Genomic DNA, 22,971 nt, shown 5'->3' with positions numbered 1-22,971 from the left:
AGTGCCGGCCTCAGATGTCAGTGTGACTCCACGATTTGTGTAAATGTCATGGGTTTTATGGCGTTTTATTGCAGGGAAATGAATCTCAGCGTGAAGGTGTGACGTCGCCAAGTCATTATTTCACAGTGTGGCGCTGTGTGGCCATGGCCGGTGCCACTAACACGTCCTTGTATACTTCCTAGCCTGTTGTAAATTACTAACGCGTTGGACGGCACACATCTGAGAAGTGATGTGAGAATAATGTAGCATTGCTGTGTCTCTGTGTTTTACATGGGAAATCGATTTGAGCTGCGCTGTTTACAAATCCATTAGTGTGTTCGGAATGTGGGCGGAAGGAGCCAAGCAAAGGAGTCACACTCGAAGTCATGCTTAATTCATCTATCGTGTGTTTTTGTCATGGGCTTTGGGAGCGGGGTGGCTACTCTCAGGCCCGGCTAACAATGTCGCTATACACGTGCTTTTTCCTGACTAAATGCAGCAGACTTTGTGATGTTAGTGCAGAGTGACAGACAGTAGTAGGATTGAGTGAGGAACAAACGAGCTGGAGACTGTGCGGAAGGTTTGCCAGTGAAAAGATTAGAGTGGCATCTGGCTCAAGTGCCAAGATGCGTGGTTGCTTTTTCCACACTGTCATGGCAACAGAAGCTCTATGCCTCCTTCCCAAATCTCCCCACTGAGTGTCCCGACTGTACCGAAGAGGCGTTTAAAAAGCTTTTTGGACTCCTCACTCTGACCCTCACATTTACATAGTTAATCATGTACAACATAAATGACATTTCCTTAAATTGCGACAGAGTTAAACAGTCGTTTGCCATTTCAGTGGCAGCTTTAATTTCCCTTTGAAAGACATGTGAATGAGTGAGCTGCACAGAAGTCTCTTATAAAGGCTCACGTTGCCTCAGCTGAGCATCTCTACAGGCCCATCCATCCCAGAGCTGCCATTTGTCATGCAGGGCACCTCTGTTCCCTGGTGACCAATCAGGAACACCCCCCACCCTTCGCCACCACCATCATCATCTGTGATTGACAGCCTCCCACATAAAGGAGGGAGGGAGGGAGGGGGGGTCATTTACCTCCCTTTGTTCCCATGGGACTAAGTTAATGATCCCAGCCAACAAAATAATACAAAGAAAGAAAAAGCTTGAGAAGTCGGCTCCGGGTTGAACTGTTTTGGAGCAGTTTTGACTGCCTGTAGAAAGGATTAGAGCAGAAGAAGAAGGAGAAGAAGGAGAAGAAGGAGAAGAAGGAGCCGTGTGAAGGGAATTTCAGACGCTTTGAGACAGAAGAAGCTGCAGAGTCCAGACAGAAAGTATGAGCTGGAGGGAGGTTTCTGAGGGAAGCTGGTGTTTTGACAAAACAACTCTTCCTGGGCTTTATTTCTGTAATAACTTGGACTGTGACTGAGTGACGAGCAGCCCGAGAGGTAAGGGATGGTCTGTTTTTCCGGTGGGTGACACTTTTAAGTCAAAGGGAGGGTTTGTGTTCATCAGTATATTGCTGTATTTACAGAGGATTGAAGATCTCTGTGAAAACAAGAAATGAATATTAATGATAGGCCCATGGCAAGCTGGGGTTTGGCGTTTGAGCTTTTTTTTCTTCTTCTTTCACAACTCATTATACTAAATTATATTTCAGACTTAATTATATGTATTTGCTGCACTGCACATTATGCGCATCCGCTCATTTTGAACTGGTTCTCATGCCATTTACCAAGGTGTTGATGTTTGCGCTCACCTTTCTTTCCACACGTCATTGACGCCTGCGGGCTACACTGAAACACAAGGACTCCTGGCACGAACGCCGGCTTACAACTTACATCGCTGTGTGTCTTTTGTGTTTAACCGCATAACATAAAACATTTTTCTCTGCTTTACACAGAGATATCGTATCAGAAACAAGTTCTTCTCCGGGAACCGCCTCTGCTTACAAACCTCTGACCTCATTGTTGAACAGACTCAGAGCTGAGAAAGTGATCATATCATACATTTTGTGAGCAGCGTCGCTGCTGTTTGGATGCCAACTGTGTCAGCCGGTGCACTTTTTGGCAGTGACATCCCGATGTCAAAGAATCAACTTTGAACACTTAGCTCAGCTGTCGCAACGACAGCACATTCCTGTTTCAGTGACTGTGCTCAAAGAAACTGTGAGGAACAGGGAGAGAACTTCCTACTCACTATGGTTTTCTTCTTCATCATCATCATCTGGGTCAACTAACTGCCTCTGGACATGGTTGTTCTCGCATGATACCAAACAATGGACTGTTTCTGAGTGCGCCTCAGATTTATAACAAGTTAAAGGTGGACTGCAGGTCACAGACGAAACATTACACTTAACCTTCAAGTAGAATCATTATTGATCCGCGAGTTTGCTTGTGCACTGTGCCATTTGTCTGTGTTTAATCCTGCCCTCAACCTGAATCATACACTATACTGCAACGATCCGCACACAGCCCAGTCTTGTTGATAGGAAATTTAAAGCAGCTTTCCCTGAATGTGGTCGTGATTATTTTGGTCAAACAACACAAAGAAATGTGTTTTCATGTTTCGCTTGTTTTGTGTTTGTGGTGTGTTGCTCAGCTGTTTTGAGGAAGAAAAAAAAAAAACAAAACAGGTTTGTTGAAGGCTGTGGGCAGCACTCCTCATGCTCTCTGGTGTAGCATGAGTGATAGAGCAAAACCCGGGAGAAGTCCTGCCCCTTTCCTACGATTGGCTAATGCAACAATTTGCAGCCCACTCTGTCTAGATGGGATAGGTACAGTTGTGAGAAAGAGACAAGAAAAGAGAGGAAAGTTTCGATCCTCCCACTGATTTTCAGTGCAGGGTTAGAGGGTCAGGAGCTCACAGCGAGCAGACGTGAGTCATTTCTGCTCTAACTTCTGACCACCGCTGTGGATTTGCTGTGCAGTGCTCCACACATCACCACGGCCGTTAAGGGTGGCTCTTTATTCTTTCTTGCCTGTTCATGGATGTAATCATGTGGCAGGTAAGTCAGGGGGATAATGCAGGGCTTCAGGTTTTGCTGCCAAAGCACTGAGTCACCGTGTGTGTTTACAAGTTTCGAGGCAGTGCTGAGTTGGTTTGGCCCTGTTTTCAATGGCAGATAAAGGATAAGATGACTAAGTGAGAAGGCCAAGGGGAATTTTTGTGATTTGAAAAAAGAAAAAAAGAGTGGCGGAGCAAGTGAAAGTGTAAAAGCAGTATACTTGTATACAGTCTCCCACATTGTACACTTTTCCATTGGCTCTGGCTACAACAGTTTGTCACTGCAGTGTACCTTGCAGCGGGATTCCTGAATTTACAGTCAGGGTATTCATTCCCTTGTGTCCTTGTAAAAGGTTTTTTATTACCTTTGTGCAACCTCAAGTGATCCACTGGAGCACCGAGGGAGATAAAGCACAGCCTCTCATTCATAATCTGGCTGCAAAAACACCACTTACTTCACAGATAAGATGAGAGATAATACACATTTCTCTCGTTCACTGTGCTCATGGCGACGCTTCCGCACACAGTCTGTGACAGGCCCACACGCTCAAGAGATCCGTTTCACGAGGGAAGCGAGGGGAGAGCAAAAGTGGGACATTTGCAGTTGTGTCTGACGTGACCCCCCTTTTAATTAGTAACCTATCTTGTTCTTGTGGAGAGGAATGTTAGACATCCTCCCACCCAAGCATGCACGCCTCTGATCCCTGCTGTGACAAATAGATATTAAGCTGTCACTGTGGCAGCACTGCAACAGAAAACAATGCTTTTGAGTCAAGGCAAAACTGAGGGTGATTTTGTGAATATTGCCAGGAAACAACATACAATAATATAGAGCTGAAACAATGAATCGATTATTAATCAGTTACTAAATGAATCAACTATTTTGATCGGTTTAAAGCTTTTTTCATGATTAAAACAAGATTTCTGATTTCTTAAGCTTCTTAAATGTGAGTATTTTCTTAATTTCTTTGCTCTGGATAACAAAGTTAATCATTAAAAGTTAATCATTTTGGTTTGTGGACAAAACAAGACATTTGAGAACATCATCATTTCCAGGTTTGACGAATACCGATCAATTTTTCTGATATTTTATGGACCAAACGATTAATCGATTATGAAAATAATCGTTAGTTGCAGCTCTACAGCAATACATTATTAGATTTAATACAGAATTCTTTGACTTCTTATTTTCTCTGTTGTAACTGTAAATGCCACCATTTGAATTCTTTTAGAAATCACCTCTTCTGCTGTACTTCATACACCAGCCACACGATGTCGCCCCACAGCAGTTTAACAAAAAAAAAAAAGCCTCATTCTTCTGTGACACTGACAAACGCTGCTGCTCTGGAGTTTGGAGCCCAGAGGCGCGTCTCCCCCTGCGGCTGTGCTGCAGCCTCATGCTCGGGAAAAGTCACTTTCTGTGAAGTTCCTGTGGCTGCAGAGAGGATACAGTGTTTCCCCGCTGATGCCACCTGCCAAGCCGCAGAGAGGAAATGAGAGCTCGCTGCAAACTGCTGTGTGACCACGATGGCCCTGTACAGACAGTAAGCGCACAGAGGAATGAAAGGCAAAACATTCTCCCTCTTTTTCAAGTTCTCGCTCTGTGGGGGAGACTGTTACTCGACTATTCTCCTTTCTTTTTATACCAGGGGGAACACTGTATACATTAGATTACATACATCACTTTGTTAGAAATGTCATATCTAAGTCTCACTTATTTTGTACACACTGTAAAAGTGTGCTCTCACTGTAAAAACAGTACACGTGAGCAAACAAACAAATCAAATGATCAATTTGTTTTTCCCCCGATCAAATTCAAATGTAATTTCAGCTGCACAGAGCAAAATTGATCCATCACTGCAGTCATGTCAATGATTGGCTGATGGCTGGCTGATGTACTCAATTCCATTGTAAGTCGCTTTGGATAAAAGCGTCTGCTAAATGACATGTAATGTAATGTAACGTCAAATCAAACATTTTAGTAAAAGTCAAAGATATCTCAGACCTATTCAGAAACGAACAATAACAAGAAAACATGTTGTTTTATGTCTTCAGGAGATTCTTTGTAAAGCATTGAGCTCTTCAATTAAGTCATCTCCTCCTCACCTTAGCATAAGGCTGACCAATAATTTAATAACAACATATGTGACATTATAAGTTTCTTGACTGTTAATATCACACACATACACACACGTACACATGCACATGATTCAAAGTGAGGACGCTAGCCCCTTACCCTTACCTTAACCATCACAACTAAGTACCTAACCATTACCCGTTACCAAACCTAAACCCAATTCTAACCCTTAACCCACAAAAAGCCCTTTACAGATGTGAGGGCCAGCCCAAATGTCCTCACTTTGCCAAAATGTCCTCCTTTTTATGGTTCATACTATTTCTGGTCCTCACAAAGCCACACATACAAGAACACACACAGACACATGTAACCCAACTGCTGAATGTTTTGCCTCAGATTTGCGCAAATGCACGTGTTTAACAGTTAACAGTAACTCTTTAAGCCACAATTCACTTGTTTCTTTAACTGTCCATCAGGGGCAAAACTTTAACAATGTGATATTTCATTACAATAATAGTTCAATTCATGTGATAATCTTATGAGTTTGCCAGACTTAGTCCACAGCGAAAAACAGCCCATTGTTATTCCTTTCCATGTAATCCAGTCTGACAAATGGCTTCAGTGGCTGAAATGTGGAGATTTGCAATTAACTTTAACCCTCCAGAATTGTTTTAATAACAATTATGTAGGCTGTTGGTCAGGGCTGTGCAGGCTCCATGAAGCTAATCCCAGTAATGTGTGCAGCGGCATAATATCTGTTAGATTTGTCAGTCTAATGGTCTGACTGGTGCTGCTACAGCTGTAAATCACATTAGGCCTGAGTGCGCCGCCGCTGCTGAGCTGGCTGCTTTCGGCAGCAGCAACAGGCCACACATTGGTCACAGCTACACTGTGAAGACAGGATTAGAGACAAATATGTTAGGTGTCTGCCCCAGGAAAGACGACAACGAGCAATCGCGCTCACTCACTTGCTAAATACACACTTCAGCGCTTATCATTAAGGGCGATAAAAAACCATAACCGAAGGGATTACAGAGTGCTTGAGCAGGATATTGTCTTCCTCTATGTGACACTGTAATTGTTTCATCTCTAAGTGACCTATTATTTCCCCATCAAATGAAATGTTACGTGAATACTCAAGTTCATCCTTGGACAATTAAGAGCCTCGTAGTTAAGTGGCGAAATCTCACACCTGCTATATCTGCTGATGCTGTGCCTCTTGAATCGTAATCCTGCTGTTTCGAATCATGAACTATTCTGCCTGTATGTTCTTTTTGATCTCAACATTTTATAGTGTCGCAGTGCAAGACTGATAAGATTATAACAACGCATCCCTCAGTACTAACGTAGGTCTCTGTTAAGTTATAAAAGCTGCACATTTATACTCCACTGGCCCTGCATTTGACCTTTTGTTTTGCACCGCCGTCCAAAGTCCAACGCTTGAACGATTTACATTTAAATGCACGAAGGAAATAAAGCACAGGAAGACTTTTTTTGTTTAGTAAATCATTATTTCTTTTGGTTCTCAGTGAAATACAGCTATTTATTGATACTAAATACAGTGTTCCCACAGTGTTACTGAGGTTTTTGATTATAACAGATGACCTGTGATGGAACCGCAGGAGTCATAGATCAGTGAAGATTTTATTGATGACGGCTCTGATCTGAGGAGAACTGAGACAATGCCTGACATCTGAACAGTGAGGCGTCATCGCAGATTCTGGCCATCAGCTTGCCAGGTCTGATACATATACAGTTAGTAAGCCTTGAGATAGTGTATCAGGTCCAGATGCCTGGCGCCTTGGTTTCTAGGGATGAAACCGCAGAGTTTGTGTCTTATGGCTTATGTTGAACAGCAGGTCTGGTTATAAGTGCACGAAATTAAACTTAAAGATGGCCACATCACACACGGGTCCTTGAAATAGTTGAAAGTTTGGGAATTTGAAAAAGGACCTTGAAAGTTCTTGAAAATTGCCCACAATAGACATGGGTCATTGAAAGTGCTTGAATGTTGTGCAAGAAAGAAGTCGATATTTTGGTTAATGTGTCCCGCCGCTGATGTGCCCTTGTTTGTTACAGCATGTTTCATGTGCCCTGCGTTGCTTGACGTACGTAGAGAGATTCCATGCAGAACAATGATTGAAGAACGTTAGGCACGAGTGAGCGAATGACGTGACGCCTGGGGAAACTTTAAGATCTCTCGCTCATCAAAGCAAATTACAAAGACTGTCTTGCCCGAGATCCCAAGGACAATCACTCGGCAGGATGCAGAGCGCGCTGCAAATCAATTAACGTGGACGCCATGGGTGAAGAGTCTCTTACAAGTTGCCCTTCCATCTTAAGCTGCACATTCAGTCTTTGAATTTGAGGGAATTGGTCCCTGGAAAGTCCTTGATGTAAACCAAGGTGTGGGAAGCCTTTATCTTACCCACGTGCATCTACTAAGTCATATATTGTAGCTCAGCCCCCGATTCTCCGCATGAAATTTAGTGTATTCAATATTTACAGTGTGTGTCTGTGTCTCAGAGAGAGCAGTCACCCTGGAGACTCCTGTGAATGACAGGAGAATTAAAATGGAACACAGCAGGGGTCGGTGTGGAAATATGCGCACATGGTAAGCAGATGGTACCTCAGTGATTCCTACATAAGGGCCAAGCGGGGCAAATGAGGATGCAGCAGACGATGTGAGGTAGAGCGTTCATTTGCAGATATGTGTTCAGACTGGCCGCTTTGTGCCCTCTTTCCATTTGTATTTCTTGAATGAGGAGTTAACTTTGCGCTTATTTTACAGCCCACAGAGCTTAGTGCGTATGGTAATGCACCTGAAAAGCCTACAGAGTCACAGACTGCAGTGACAGTGATGTAATCCTCCACGCCCACTTCATGTTATTTGTTGGAAGCAGAGGGAATTTCAGACTTCTGTCCCACGTTACAAACCAGTCCTGCTTCCTCTCGTCTGTGTTGGTGTCTTTAGCCTTTGTCTTCGAGTCCCTCGTGGCACAGCCAAGAAAAAGTTCCAATCCACAGCATTGTGCTTTAAGGCAGAGAGGGACGGTCACACATGGAAATCTGAAACGCCTAAATGGGCAGGGCTGAGGACACTAACCTGACTGTGAGGACATTGGCTGTGGCTCTGCACAATCCTTTTCCTCTGCTTATTTGCTGATTTTGACTCCCTCGCTCTCTCTCAGTCTCTCTCACTTTTGTCTGCTCTCTCTCTCTCTCTCTCTCTCTCTCTCTCTCCTAGTACTGGCCAGCACTCCAGCTGTAGGTGGAGCTGGCTTTCCTGGAATTGTCGGGCAACTTTTCCTGTTGTGCTTGCTGCTACCTCTTGCTCAATCTCTAGCTTAATGACAGCTCTGCTGCAGGATTAGTGTGAGGACCGGAGCCATCTGGATGCCCCTCTCCACAGCATGCTGGGGCTTATGGATGCTGCATTTGTTGTCATAAATATATTTTCATGAATCAGGTCAGAAGTTTCCCTTCAGCAGAAATGTCTCGGAAGTGCGAAGCTGGGCGAAATCCATCGGTGGGTAAAGTGTGTATGAATGAGAGCGCATAACTTACTCGGGGCTGTGATACAGTGTGCGGTGGACTCTTTGGCACAGTGTTGTTTTCCAAGCTTTTGTAACGTCGTGGTATTTCATATCCCAGGTGATGACATCAGTGGATGAGTGTGTGTGTGCATTGTGTTTGTAATCCAAAACCCCTTATTCATTTTGTATGTAGGGCAGCCCGGCTGAATTGACAACCTGTTTTATGAGACTTTCGCAGATCGAGGAGCTGCTCTGCTGTAGCAGATGATCTGTGTTGAAAAGTGATGTGACGTTGTCTTTTGCGTTTCACAGCGGAACCTTGTCAAACTTTCGTGTGTTCTACTTTTATTTTATGCTTCTTATATGAGCCGGAGTGTGTGAAATTTAGAGCATTTTAAGAGGCTTATGAAAGCTTGACTTTTGTCGAATTCTGTTCAAGACCGGGGGGGGGGGTTTTCAGAGTGAAGATGCCACTTTTTATTTGTTGCAACAACTTTTAGAAGCTTGCATTCAGTGCTTTGGCCTTGAAAGAACAAGATAGCACAGAAACAAAGGCCCACAGATGCATCGCAGTCACCAGAGAGAAGCGCAACAATTGCCTCTTGTACGGTACAGTGGGGCAGCTGAGCGTCTGCAAAGATTTGACTAGAAAGTGGAAAGAACAGGACAGGTCTGTGGCTCAGACGTAATTGCTGTATTCTCACAACTTCAAAAGGCTACTTGTGCCGAACTGTCCTCATAATGAGCTTTTGCCTTTTTTCGCACATAATGAGTGGAGGTAGAGGGTTCACATAGGAAGGCGCTGTGAGCACAGTGTGTCCACTCGCAGCTGGAGTGTCTGACCAGCTGGGAACAAAGGCTCAGTGTCTGTGATAGTGTGGAGCCCCAGCCATCAGCAAGCAGGCCAATAGATTTCTGCTTGGCTGAGCTGTCAGTCCACACAGGCCTGCTGGCCTGCTGACCTCAGTATAGAATAGAGCACACGGGGACAGGCTAGACTCTTCCCGTGCCAAATTAAAATGAGCTGCTGCTGCTACATTCTTAAACGTTATAAGTTCAGCCAACTCAAGCATACACAAGTCTCACACATGCATTGTATGTAAATAAGCCTTTTTTTGTTCAGTGCTGACTATTTCAATGAATCAGATATCTACTACACACATTTGCATACTATTTATAATCATATTTTATATTCAGTTTGTAGCAGAAAGACAGAAAACAAATCATATTTTCGTAGGACTCGGAATATGAATGCTGTCTCTTTTTTTTGGTATAATTTCATTATATAATGATTGATTTTGTGTGTCAGACTCTCAGACAATAGGTGATGTGTTTACACATTTTTGGTTATTTTCAGTTGTACAGATATTCAAGTCAAATGAAAATTGAAAAACCTAATCTTAGTTGCCGATGCATATTTTGTCAGTGATCTATTAATCCGATGCAAAAGAACAACAAATGAACCTCTGCAGTGTAAGTGTTTACATTCATTTCTGTTTGATCTTCACAGATAGCTGATCAGCTTCCCTGGATTTCGCGCACATCTCCTATTTGTTTTGCCTGAAAATGGAAACACTGGAGTCGGAACTGACCTGCCCAATCTGTCTGGAGCTCTTTGAGGACCCGCTGCTCTTGCCTTGTGCTCACAGCCTTTGTTTCAACTGTGCCCACCGCATCCTGGTCTCCCACTGCACCCCCAGCGAGCCAATTCAGTCCATCAACGCCTTTCAGTGCCCAACCTGTCGCTATGTCATCACCCTGAACCAGAGGGGCCTGGAGGGACTGAAACGCAACGTTACATTGCAGAACATCATCGACCGTTACCAGAAAGCTTCTCTGAGTGGACCCAACTCTCCTAACGAGACCCGACGCGAGCGAGCCGCCCCTGACCGCAAAGCCATGACTTCTTCCAGTGACCGCGTCCAGTGCCAGTTCTGTGAGCAGGACCCTCCACAGGACGCTGTGAAGACTTGCGTGACCTGTGAAGTGTCGTACTGCGATGAGTGTCTTAAGGCCACCCACCCCAACAAGAAGCCCTTCACGGGCCACCGTCTAATTGAGCCCTTGCAGGACTCCCACCTGCGGGGGCTTATGTGTCTGGAGCACGAAAATGAGAAGGTCAATATGTACTGTGTGACAGATGAACAGTTGATCTGTGCATTGTGTAAGCTGGTGGGCCGACACCGAGACCACCAAGTAGCAGCCCTCAGTGACCGATATGACAAACTCAAGGTAAGACACGAGTTGCAGTGTGAGGAATGAGCTGCGTGTGATGCACTGACGAATTGCTCGTGCTAATTTAAGCACTTCTTAAAACACATTTCAACACCTTTTTTTCACCTTATGCAGCATCACAGTAAACGTTAATAAGTTCCCAATTAATAATAATAACGTGTTTGTCTTTGAACTGCTTTATTTTAGTGACATAGAAGTGTAAGCAGACACTGAGCTCATAAGCAAATCCTCTAAAATATAATTGCTCTATTATTATAGTTGTGTATTTTTAACTTTCATTTGTTGGACACTGGAAGTGCGTCGACTTTTACCAGACACACAAAAGTGGATGAGTTTGTTTAATAAATGTAAGTGCTGAAGGATCAAATTAATTAATTACAACTTGATCTTTGTTGTTATCAAATTAGCTGAGTAGTAAGTTTTATCTTTAATTAATTTACAATGGCACATGAAACAACACTTTTCTTTTTGTTAATAAAGACAAAACTATACAGTTATTTGATCGTTCAGACAAACCTCTGGAGTCAAAGACACTTAGCGTCATAGTCTCTATTGGTCAACCACATTAAAATGAGTCTTGTTATTGCACTGCGCCACGTGTACGCATTATGATCATGTTAATTTATCACATTAATCCCAGAGATCCATACTTTTCCATGGAATATTACTTTCCTTCCCTATTGCTCTATATGTTTTGGGTTTTTTTACTACCACAAAGTGTAATACTCGATTTAGGGTCTGCGTGATGCGTCTAAAAAAAAGGTAATCACTTTAAAAATGTTCAAGTTAATCAACAACATAGGTAACTACTGCTATAAATTACAAATAGTTAAAGAGGGATTTTTGTTCTTGAATGATTATTATGAACACTTTAAACAGAACAAGATTGTGTTGTTTACGTTGACAAATTTCACTCATTTGAGGTAAAATATTCAGTTTGAGCAAGTGACGGCCACTGTTACATGATTTATTCTTTCCTAAAAACTAATGTAAATGAGAAAAATAGCTTTTAAATGAAAGAAGAAAGAAAACCCCAGGATTTTCTGTGGTTTTGGTTGAAGTTAATCTGCTTTGGTTTTGGTCTTTTCATTGGATTTGTTGACCATAGCAAAAATGCTCAACTTCCCAGCTTTATCTTTTCAACCCAATTGCATTCATTAGGCCTATCGTTGTGTTAAATGCATCTGAATGGAAAACAGTAAAGTGAGTTTGAAGCCATCCATGACCTGACCATTCCTGAACAGAATGTCACCCCATTGCAAGAGACCACGCTCATAGTTTTATGTAAAGTGGAAGTGTTCACTTTCAGCTAATGATCAATAAGACATTAAACGACGCTGTTTGCTGGAGCGTAAAAACGCTGCTCAGTTTTCCCACCATTATAAACTCGACTTGAGTTTTTAAGAGAGATTTTTGCTTATTGGATCAGCATTTAAACAACACAGTTGGTCTCTACTGTGGCTCCACTAACCGCTAAAGGTATTTTTAGAGCCATGAGAAGCAAATTATGCAGTGAAGCTTTATTTTGAAGCCTTTAAGAGAGAAGAGCAAGTTTGCTGCAAGTACAGCAATTACTTTTCTAAATCCTCTGTCTGCTGCAAACTCTGCTGCATCGAGTCAAACCTTCCTCTTCTTCTCATCATCCTGTAGGGTTTCTCCAGAGAACTGTATGGTATAGTGGTACATGGTATGAAAACACAGACACTCACTGTGGCCATGCATGACTCATCTTTTTCTTTTGCCCTTTTGGTCGTCTGTTTTCACAATGGTTTGTCGCAGTAGAACTGGAATGCAAGCATGCTATTGCAACATCTGGGCCAGATAGGTCAGTGGACTGGTCCTAACCTATCCTAACCTATGCTGTCATTGTGCAGAAATCTTCTGGCCGCTTTCTCTGTGTGGGGAGTGATCATTCACACCAGGAGACAGACCAGGTGATCAGCAGCATTTCTTTACTTACACATTCAGGGACAGACTTATATGTTATGGATTATTCGAAACCCAAAATGTTTTTTCAAGGGCTTGAATTTAGCTAATTACCCTTTGAAAAACTAGGTTAAATGGGAGTAAAGTACATTTAGCTAAATTGTGTAATGGGACACTAAGTGGTTCTTAAGGTGGTTTGTTGTTCATTTCTCATACACACATTCTGGTAAAAGATAGTACAGAATATTGAGCAGATTGAGATGAATACAGACCATTTCTTTGCTACTTTATGGGTCTTTCTGTCTGCTGTGTAATATCCTTATTTTGTCACACTGACCCTTATACCGTGTGCAGTTATGACTGCATTGTTAAAAGCCTCGAGTGACAGAGGAAAGGGCTATTTCCATCCGAGAGAGAATTCAGGTTTTTTTTCTCATGGCACACAGGACAGAGCCCAGGTGGCAGGCAGCTGAGCTTGTTGATAGTTGTTGGTTTTTCCAAACACATGTTTACAGCCACACTGGCTCACATTTCCCTGAAAGTCTCTCTCAAAGGCATGGTGTGACATTGAAAAGGCGTGGGTGAGCTTATGTGTGTGAGTTTGTGTGCATAATGCACTTATTCTGGTTTCAGCATTGTATATGACACGATCCACGTTCGGCATCTGTTGTTATGTATCTATCATCCATTATTTATGTGTAATTATGTAATTATGACGCACACATTCACGGGCAGTTTTCAGTGTGAAGTGAAGTTGAGTGGAATAGCTTTGAACTGTGGGAAGAAACACATAAAGCACCAGGAAAGTCCCACCTATTCAGGATCTCTCTATAATAATGGAGACTGGTCATTTAAGACACACTCCACACAGACGCTTCATGCTTCTCTTAGCACTTTACCCTTGCCCTGCCATCAACCAGCATTAAAGTGTTGTATACTTTTATTTTTGTGAGGTTGTGTGAAATTTTTTTTTTTTTAGAAAAAAATATTATTATTATTACGCCAAAAATGTAGCAGGGCATCCTTGCAAATAAGAGCCTGCTGTCAAGGATCTTCCCAGTATAAATAAAGGTTAAATGAAAATAAATATTTTTTGACTTTCTAAAATGGATAGTCATTTCACTCATATTAGTAAGTGATTCAAATGATTTTTAAAAGACTGTAGTGCATCACTCGCCGAGGGAGTGACACCCTCAGTGCATTCCCAACACACACATATAATTTAATGATATTTCAAAGTACATGGTGTGTAAAATGCTGCAAATCAGCACATCGGAATGCGCTGTATAACTCTGAATCGTAAAGATTGCTGTCCATATTATTAAAAACATAACAGCTGACCTGATGTACATCAGATGACATCATTAATGTGTCCAGATCTTCTTCTGAGAAGTTATAGAAAGCTTTTTTTTATATATATATATATATAAATATTTATGTACCATAACATTGAAAACTGTTTATTATGGCTATGTAAAGAACCAGCAGTCTTGTATAAAGTGCCTTAAAAGGATACTTGAGTAAAAGTACAAGTATCTTACCAGAAAATGACTTTGGTAGAAGTTGAAATTACTTTTTTTGGAAAATGACTTAAGTAAAAGTCTTAAAATATATGACATTTACTGTACTCAAGTATCAAAAGTAATGTTCTGATATAAAACGTACTTAAGTTTTAAAAGTTAAAGTGTTTATTAAAAAAGTGTGGCGTATTTGTGTTATATTACAACACTGGGAACCAGTCATAAAAATCTTGATTTGAGCCAGTGTTTCCCCTTCTTTGATTGATGTATTTAACACAATTGACAGCTTTTAACATCGTATGTTCATGAGTAATATTTCTTGTAATATATCTTGTGTATGCCCCTAATCTATGATTAGAATAATCTACTGATTGGATTTGTAATTTAAAAATGACAAATGCATCTCAGGACCTGTCATGTCCACTATAGATAATCATGTAACAACCTTTTACAGTGGAGGACTTTCTTTTTTTTTTTTGTTGTTGATGCTGACACAGGATAAAACAGCAGGTCCTGACAGTGACCTGTTAGGACTGTGTGAGGAAGGAAGAGAGACTGGCCAAAGCAAAGGTGTGGGACCAGAAGCCTTTGCATACAAAAGGAAGCTGCTATTCTTTCCTTTCATACGGTTTAAATGGTTTTAGGAAAGAGACTTCCATTAGAGAGAGCGCTCTGAAAACATGGCGAGCATTAATGTTGCAAAAGAAACCATATTTTTGGGCACATTTAAAAAAAATAAAATAAATCCAGTGCATCGGAATGGAAGAGAAAATTCTATTTTCCATGTGCTCTCTCCGTCTCAGTATCTACATGTGATTATCAAACAAGAACACGTTTAAGCTTTCCATATATACTTGATAATGTATACGTAATGTTCCATGTGTCCAATCTAAAGATGTTAAACCCATCTCGCCCGTATCTGCAGCTCAGCTTATGAAATGGCTTTCTATTTCAATAAATCATACTGTACATCATATGTGAGAGCGGTGAAAAAAGGCCTCGGCTATTTTTAGTCCACAATGACGCACACACCTTATAAAATCACAATGTGAAGCACCTGAGCTGAGAGAGGTCTCACAACTTTTTTTCCCTCCAAGCTTTGAAAGTGTCCTTCTCAAAGCCTGAAAGTGTTGCTTCTTCTTTTTCTTTCTTTTTTTCTTCACATGAATAATGTTCACATGTCTATTTTTGATATTTATGGAATTGATGGAAGAAGTGTTAAAAAACATGAAATGCATCTCATGGTCATTCTTTAAATCTCAAACATAGACTGCATTTAAAAATGGATGCAGTCCTCCAGTTTGACCGCTGAGGCCCAGGAAGTCACAGTTAGCCACCAGAGGGCAAAAAGAACTCTGTTTGAATGAATGAATGAATGAATGAATGAATGAATGAATGAGTCATATCCACTCATAACATTTTCCTTATGTGTCTAGTTTTTAGGTCTTCTTCGATAGAGCATGATGTCAATTGTGTAAACTATGTTCCCATTCAGAGGGAGATAGAACACAGCACGTGTGTGGACATGATTTATAGTTAAAGGTCTATAAAGGTCTGTGACGTTGGGTTTATTTACGAGTTAAACTCAAGTCCAACTTTAACTTTCAGTCACGTCATTCAAATCCAAATGCCAATGATCATAAAACTCGTCAGACACAATAAAGCTGGTGGTGACCTGAGGCTCTTGCTCACCGCTGTATGGTCTGAATTTCACTTTGATTATTTAAGGAGAACAAACAGAAGTTCTTGTACCAACGCGGTACACAGACGTTGTGCTCCCCAATTACGCAAAGAGATTGAGTTTGAGACATAAGCCTTTGATCTGTGTCAGTAATTAACACAGCCGGGGTTTAGTTGTCCAAATCACTGGCAGATGCTTTGCTAAGCTCCGTGGCCCCAGCAGGCAGCACGATGGGATCTTTGGCACACAGAGAGGACTGGAGGGTGGCGGCGGGGGCTCCACACTGATCACAGCACAAATGTGGCCAGTCATATCAAGTGGCAGTTTTGTGTGTCCTCTTCTGTGCCCGTTATACCCCATGCCAGATATTGTGCTATTCACCTCACTCTCCTCCAAGATTTATTCAGCTGTTTACAGTTTTATGGAGTGGGGGGGGTGGGGACAGTATGTGATGAAATTTACCTTTTCAATTTTGTTTTGCAGCAAGCCTTGGATTCCAACCTCAGCAATCTAATCAAGAGGACCAGTGAGTTGGAAAGTCTGATGGGCAAACTTATCCAAACCTGCCAACATGTGGAGGTGAGGTTGTTTATCTGTTCCCATTCAGGTGGAGCTCTTAAAGTCTGTGGCATTTCATGGGGATTATTAACACGGCATGATGATGATGAATTACTCTATCTTGCTTTTCATGCCTGCAAGATTAATTGTTCATTAACCTCCGGGTCAATCATTTTTTTTCAAATGATGCACTCAGTTTGCTGCAAATTGAGTGTTTTCAGATGAAGCGTTTGCCAAATATTTACACTGACGACATTAAAACTCCTTTTAAAGTTGCATTATTAATGTTCGGATGATTGCCACTCTGACCTGCCCTTCGTGACATTAGACGACATGTATTAGATTCAATCTGCTTAACGTTTGTCTAAACTTGATTGCTCTGTTTGTAAATCGCGTTTTAACAACTTCACTATGTGCGGTGCAATATTTTGTTGGGTTAGCAAATTAAATATGCTTCCAGTACTGACTGTCTCTTATCTAAACATGCTTGATGTTCTGTCTAGGTTAATGCATCGCGACAAGAAAACAAGCTGCTGGAGGAGTGTGAGCTGCTGATTAATATCATACAGCAGCGAAGACAAATCATAGGCACTAAGATAAAGGAGGGGAAGGTAACATGTGTATTATCTCTTATGTCTTGATAACCTTTGTTTATCACCTTGTGCGTCCTGGTAAGGACACATGCACACACACACACACACACACTGGTTTCCATCACTTCAGAGGACATTGCGTTGACTTGCATTCATTTCCTGACTAACTATCACCATACATACTACTGGCCTAATCGTAACCCTGACCCCAGCCTCACGTCTTCATCTTAAAATGTAGTCATTTATGTCCCCATAATGTGACTGTGTAAACAGATGTAGGTCCCCACAACATAAGGAATACCAACTACACACACACACACACACACACACACAATGTGCCTACTTTCACGCAGCGGTGACAAATCACCGCTGTTAGGTGAAACTCTTCAACGCAAGTACGTGTAACTATGAACAGAATCTGCAACATCCATCGTCTTAGAAATTGTCAGTGTGATTTGTAAGCATTATCATGTATGAGAGCCACAGTCTCTTTGCTTCATGTCTGGCCAGTAGCTTATGGTGGCGTATTAGCAGCATTTACACAGATAATGCTTCTGCTACCTTGCACTAGATTTTAGCGTTACTGCAGCATTAGCTCCACTTTACGTCTCTCACATATCAGCGTTAGAGTTTTATGACACACCTCTAACACCGATAGACTCGGAGGTGATAATTATTTTATTACAGAATTAAAATTCAGCCACGTTCCTTTTAAAGCAGCACAACTTCTCTGAAGATATGTTTGGTTTTTTTTCTTCCTCATTGTGGTCTTCATTTATTTTCACTTTTGTGAAAGATGATTATGTCTTTAAAGCAAATGAAAATTCACATGGTTGCTGCACGCTCTGTCCGCAGTCCTTTGAGATTATGACACGGAACCACGAAGATTTAGTGTCGCCGCTTGACAGAGGCGCTTTGCTAATTGTATGAAATGCAGTCATTATAGTATCTGCTGTAGTACATGTAATACTCATAGTAAAGCATGGTTCCACAGCTCGGGTGTACGTCTGGCACCTGTGTCCATACATGTCCTGTGAATGTGCTGGGCCTCTTGAATCATTTCCCTTCCTTTTCCCTTGCTCGACTGCAGTAGACAGACAGTGGCATGCTGTGCTGTGCTCAGTGTCAGAGTAAGATCAGCCCCGGTTCCTGTGATGACCGTCTCTGGAGGAGGACTCTTTCCTTCCTCACCCTGTGCCTCATGTCAAGTTGTGAGGTTGTTTTCAGCCAGTGTGGCACAGAGGGAGGGGGAGGGGGGGTGACGGAGGGGTCTGGTTATACTGTGACAGTATTATGAGGGATGTTTCATATATACACCCCTCATTCCAGTGATACTTTTACAACACGATTACACAACTGACAAAAATCACATTGTGGTAGGTGTAAATCAGATTTTTCCTCCGAAGCCTTTTGTGTTTGGCGAGAGAAAATCGAATCTACCATCTGGCAGATCGATGCGTCATACAGCAGGCCATTCATTGGCTTGTGATTTACCAAGCTTTTCATTTATCCCCATTTCCTGTCCAGTCTGTGCGAATGAGGAAACTGGCCCAGCAGATAGCCAGCTGTAAACAGTGCATCGAGAGGTCCTCCTCCCTCATCACACAGGCCGACCAAACCCTCAAGGAGACGGACCACACTCGCTTCCTTCAGACGGCTAAAAATATCTGTGAGAGGTGAGGCTCCGGCCAAAGGCAATACCGTCAACATAAGAGTGAATAAAAACCACATAATGTTTTGCATGTGCTTCTTTATTGCAGAGTATCAATGGCGACGGCGTCGTCTCAAATCCTGCTACCAGAAATCAATCTCAACGACACATTTGATAGTTTTGTTTTGGACTTCACAAGGGAGAAGAAAATGCTCGAAAGCTTAGATTATCTCACAGGTGAGTGGCGTTATTGAGCACATAGTCCTTTTTTTTTTTTTTCGTATTAGTATTTTATTGCAATGAATTGACTTGTCTGCAAATTGATGTAGTCTTGTTTGTTTTAGCTGGGTTTCTGTCTTCATTAAACCAAATGGTGCACTTAAATATATCTCTGCATTACCTTTCAATTTTGCATGCATATAAGCAGTGAGTTTATGGTTCAGCGATAATTGTGCCAGTGACAAACAACTACAGCTACAAATGTGAGGCACTACTGAGTGTTTATTTTCCGCTGAATGAAACAGGTTTGATTGTTTTATGCTTAGTGCCTGTTGTGCAGCATGGATTTAACTGCATGAGGGCTGTAGCTGTAATAGCTACAGGAACTGCTTAATTACACTTGGCAGGACAAAAACACAAATGGATGGTGCTGGAGTGTCTGATGCCGTCGCACGGTTCTCTGTTGACACGTACTCAGCTATAATCCGAACACAGCATTATGACACGATCACAGTTCACTGGACATCGGATGATGAGTTCTCTGTCATATCGTATGAACTTCAGTACGCCATCTTCACCAACCAATCTAATGTTGTCAGTAAGTCTATATTCAGCCGTCTGGTGAATGTACTGGTGTAATGTTTGTGGTAGAAAACGGGAACATGATGAAGGGATTTGACACACGTTTACTCAAACATCAAAAATCAGCATTTTACACCAGAGGATAATATTATACTGGCTCTTATATGTATGTAAAAATTAATATATACAGCAATTTTCTATATGACTAGATTTACATTTAGATGCAAAACATGTGCTCAGTATTGTCAGCGGGGTTAAACGGAACAGGTGGTTGTTTTAATTGATCGCTCTAATGAGGTCAAAACATGCTTGATGAAACAATTTATTTTCATCTGCCTCAGTGCCCAAGTACAGTTGAATGAGGGGCTAAGCAGCGATATTTGATGATTCAAAATAGCAGCTACAGAAGTTCTGAAAAACACACACTGCTGTACTGTCTGACTGCTTAATTACAAGCATGAAAAGCAGCGCACATTTGAAGAGTTTGTTCTCGGTACGTGACTCACTCTCTCCGTCTGTGATGCAGGTTTATGCAGCTCTGTTGATAGCTGGATGATTGTACCAAACATCAAGCAAAATCACTACACTGTACACGGACTCCAGTGTGGCACAAAATACATCTTTATTGTGAAGGCCATAAACCAGGCTGGAAACCGCAGCAGTGAACCAGGGAAGCTCAAGACAAACAGTATGTGAAGTTCAGCAGTTAAAGTTCTATTAACTACGACTGAGAATTGTAACACACTTTTTCCCAAACCGTCATTTTAAAAAATGCTTCAAAGGTCAGCCATTCAAGCTGGATCCAAAGTCTGCTCATCGTAAGTTGAGAGTGTCCCACGACAACTTGACTGTTGAGAAGGACGAGACATTGTCCAAGAAGAGCCACAGCCAGGACCGCTTCTCCAGCCACAGCAGCTATGGCGTCACAGGGAATGTCTACATCGACAGTGGCCGTCATTACTGGGAGGCGCTGATAGGCGGAAGCACATGGTTTGTTCAGCCCTCTGGTACAAATTATTGGCTAGATTCCACTTAAAGTTGGTACAGATATTAATTTCACAAAATAAAATGTGTTAAGTTTTGTGACATTTTGTTTAGAACCGCATCAGCTCAAGACATAACATCACTCTGCCTAAATGCAGCCTGACAGAGAAGCCTTGCATAGACTTTAAGTGGTATACAATCATATAATTGTAGATAATGCATGTTATTATGTCTTCCTTTTCACTTTTCATTGGTCATACAGGTTTGCAGTGGGCATCGCATACAAGTCTGCACCAAAACATGAGTGGATTGGCAAAAACTCCGCCTCCTGGGTACTGTCTCGCTGCAACGCCTCATGGGTGGTACGTCACAACAGCAAGGAGATGCCCATTGAGCCCTCACCCAACCTGCGGCGTCTTGGAGTTTTGCTGGACTATGACTCCGGATCTCTGTCCTTCTACGATGCTGTCGGTTCTCAGCACCTGTACACATTTGACATTGCCTTCACTCAGCCAGTTTGCCCTGTGTTTAATGTGTGGAATAGGTGTATAACAATCCTCACAGGACTGCCCATCCCAGATCACTTAGAAGGGACATATTTCAACCACTGACAAAACCTGTCCTGCTGGATTTTTGTTTTTGGGAGCCCAAAAACAATTCCACCACGACCTGCACCTCTCTGACTGTGATGACAACTTTCTACTTTATGGCAAAAACAGTAACCAAATGAGATGCATTTACATACCCAGGTGTACATTCCCAATCAATCTTATGTTGAATTTTGTAAATTTTGTTGAAAAAAAAAAAAATGCTTTGCACATTTGTGTACATTATTGAGCTTAATGGTTTTAAGGGATTGCTTACAGTTTAAATTTGTGGAGATATTTTAAAATAAGCTCCAGATTGTATTTTTATGTCTACGTCCATATTTCACACCCTGTCCATTTCTGTATTGTTCAGGGTGATGGGGAAAAAAACATAAGCACAAGTGACAAGCAGGCTCTTTGACTCTTTATCTTTTTGAAAGGTTGTATTGTAAGATTGTTTAATTCATAGCACTTTGAGGAGACAACGTTGTCACTGTAAAATGTATTTCTATACCACATTGTCATGCACATGAATATTTGCATGAAATCATTTTTGCAAGGAAAATGCACTTGAATCAATCAGAAAACAGTACTTTCACATAGAAAATTTAATTTGAAATTAGTCAGACGTTATAGACGAATGCTCTTATGCAGTTCAGCGTCAAGAGCGCCACAGTTTCCACATTTCTTCCTGGCAACATATAATAAAAGTGATTTCATTTGATCAGCTGTGTGACTCATTTGCCTGGTTTACGTTCATTTCCACCTGATCTCCAATTAAAGCTTGAACAAGCTCTAAGAGCACCATACAGCAAAGAAAGCACCATCAATTCCGACGCAGAGAAATGTGTCAGTCCGGTTTTACAGAACTCACCGTGACCCTCACACAGAGCCAAAATGCTGCTTCTGACAAGATTTGCTCTGACAATTCCTTTTGTACTGGTGCATAAATCTGCAGACTCCCTTCAACAAACTGGGCAAAAAGACAAATCTGAACTCTTAGTGACCTTTCTGTGAGAAACCCTGCAGACGGAGCTTCAGTGTGTTAGTGCTACCACCTCCATGTTATGCCACCAGTATTTAGCATTAACAATGGAAATCATCCATGTACATATAATTGATCCCTACGCATGGTATAAAAAACTAAACTAAGATAATACACAAGGGTAGTTTTAAATGTATTCAAATAATAGACAATGTAAAATATAGAGGAGAATAAAGTGCTTCTGTCAGTATAATTAAACAAACAAATACACACTTAATTTTCTATCACATAAACACATGTACATGTGAAATAAAAATGTTTGATATCCAAGAGGCATGAGGTGTTTGCAATACTTCTTTCACAATTGTCGATCTAAACAGAAACATCAACAATGTTTCACATTATGAGATATAAACACAAAATAACACACACACACATATATATTTCAGTAAGTATTTTGAGAGAATAAACATATTTTCCATTATTATATAAAAGGCACATGTGCTACAGCTGTTATATTACGTACTATTTTTTTTCAGGTGAATTCACTACTGGAATTAAATGTATAATTAGATTTTATTTGGGACTGTTTTGATTCTGCCATAATCATAATCATTAAAAAAACAAGGAAAAGAAAAGACAGTATCATTATCAAACATTGAGCTGAATAACCTTTAATTTTCTCAACATATAAAATACTCAACAGTAAAACTGGCACCTAACACTACACAATCTACCATTTTGTACATAGCACTCACTTCATTTTTATATATTCTATGCTTAGAGTTAAGTTTATTCCTTTATTTTATTTGAGTTGTTTATTTAAGTTGTGTGAAGGGAAATCGCTAAGAATTTC

At 41.3% G+C, this 22,971-nt stretch overlaps 1 protein-coding gene across 1 annotated transcript; it reads left to right on the top strand.

Moving 5' to 3' along the window:
- Positions 1-8,289: 8,289 nt before the first annotated feature.
- Positions 8,290-21,854, top strand: LOC122765020 (E3 ubiquitin-protein ligase Midline-1-like). The gene is made up of 11 exons (XM_044019039.1): positions 8,290-8,587; positions 10,105-10,826; positions 12,704-12,763; positions 16,440-16,535; positions 17,018-17,125; positions 18,635-18,783; positions 18,868-19,004; positions 19,456-19,575; positions 20,086-20,247; positions 20,342-20,549; positions 20,806-21,854. Exons 2-11 carry the CDS (start codon positions 10,161-10,163, stop codon positions 21,152-21,154), a joined length of 2,055 nt encoding a protein of 684 aa, XP_043874974.1. The 5' UTR covers positions 8,290-8,587; positions 10,105-10,160; the 3' UTR covers positions 21,155-21,854.
- Positions 21,855-22,971: the final 1,117 nt, after the last annotated feature.

Source organism: Solea senegalensis, linkage group LG2, assembly GCF_019176455.1.
Source record: "Solea senegalensis isolate Sse05_10M linkage group LG2, IFAPA_SoseM_1, whole genome shotgun sequence".
NCBI lineage: Eukaryota > Metazoa > Chordata > Actinopteri > Pleuronectiformes > Soleidae > Solea > Solea senegalensis.
Note: the sequence above shows the minus strand (reverse complement) of the source record. Positions and strands in the feature narration are given on the sequence as shown.

Bases quoted from the DNA above. Each gene is read 5' to 3' on its own strand.
- LOC122765020 (XM_044019039.1), top strand. From the start codon at position 10,161: ATGGAAACACTGGAGTCGGAACTGACCTGCCCAATCTGTCTGGAGCTC. The intron at 16,536-17,017 runs GTGAGGTTGTTT...TGTTCTGTCTAG, and splicing joins AAACCTGCCAACATGTGGAG to GTTAATGCATCGCGACAAGA. The intron at 18,784-18,867 runs GTGAGGCTCCGG...TCTTTATTGCAG, and splicing joins GCTAAAAATATCTGTGAGAG to AGTATCAATGGCGACGGCGT.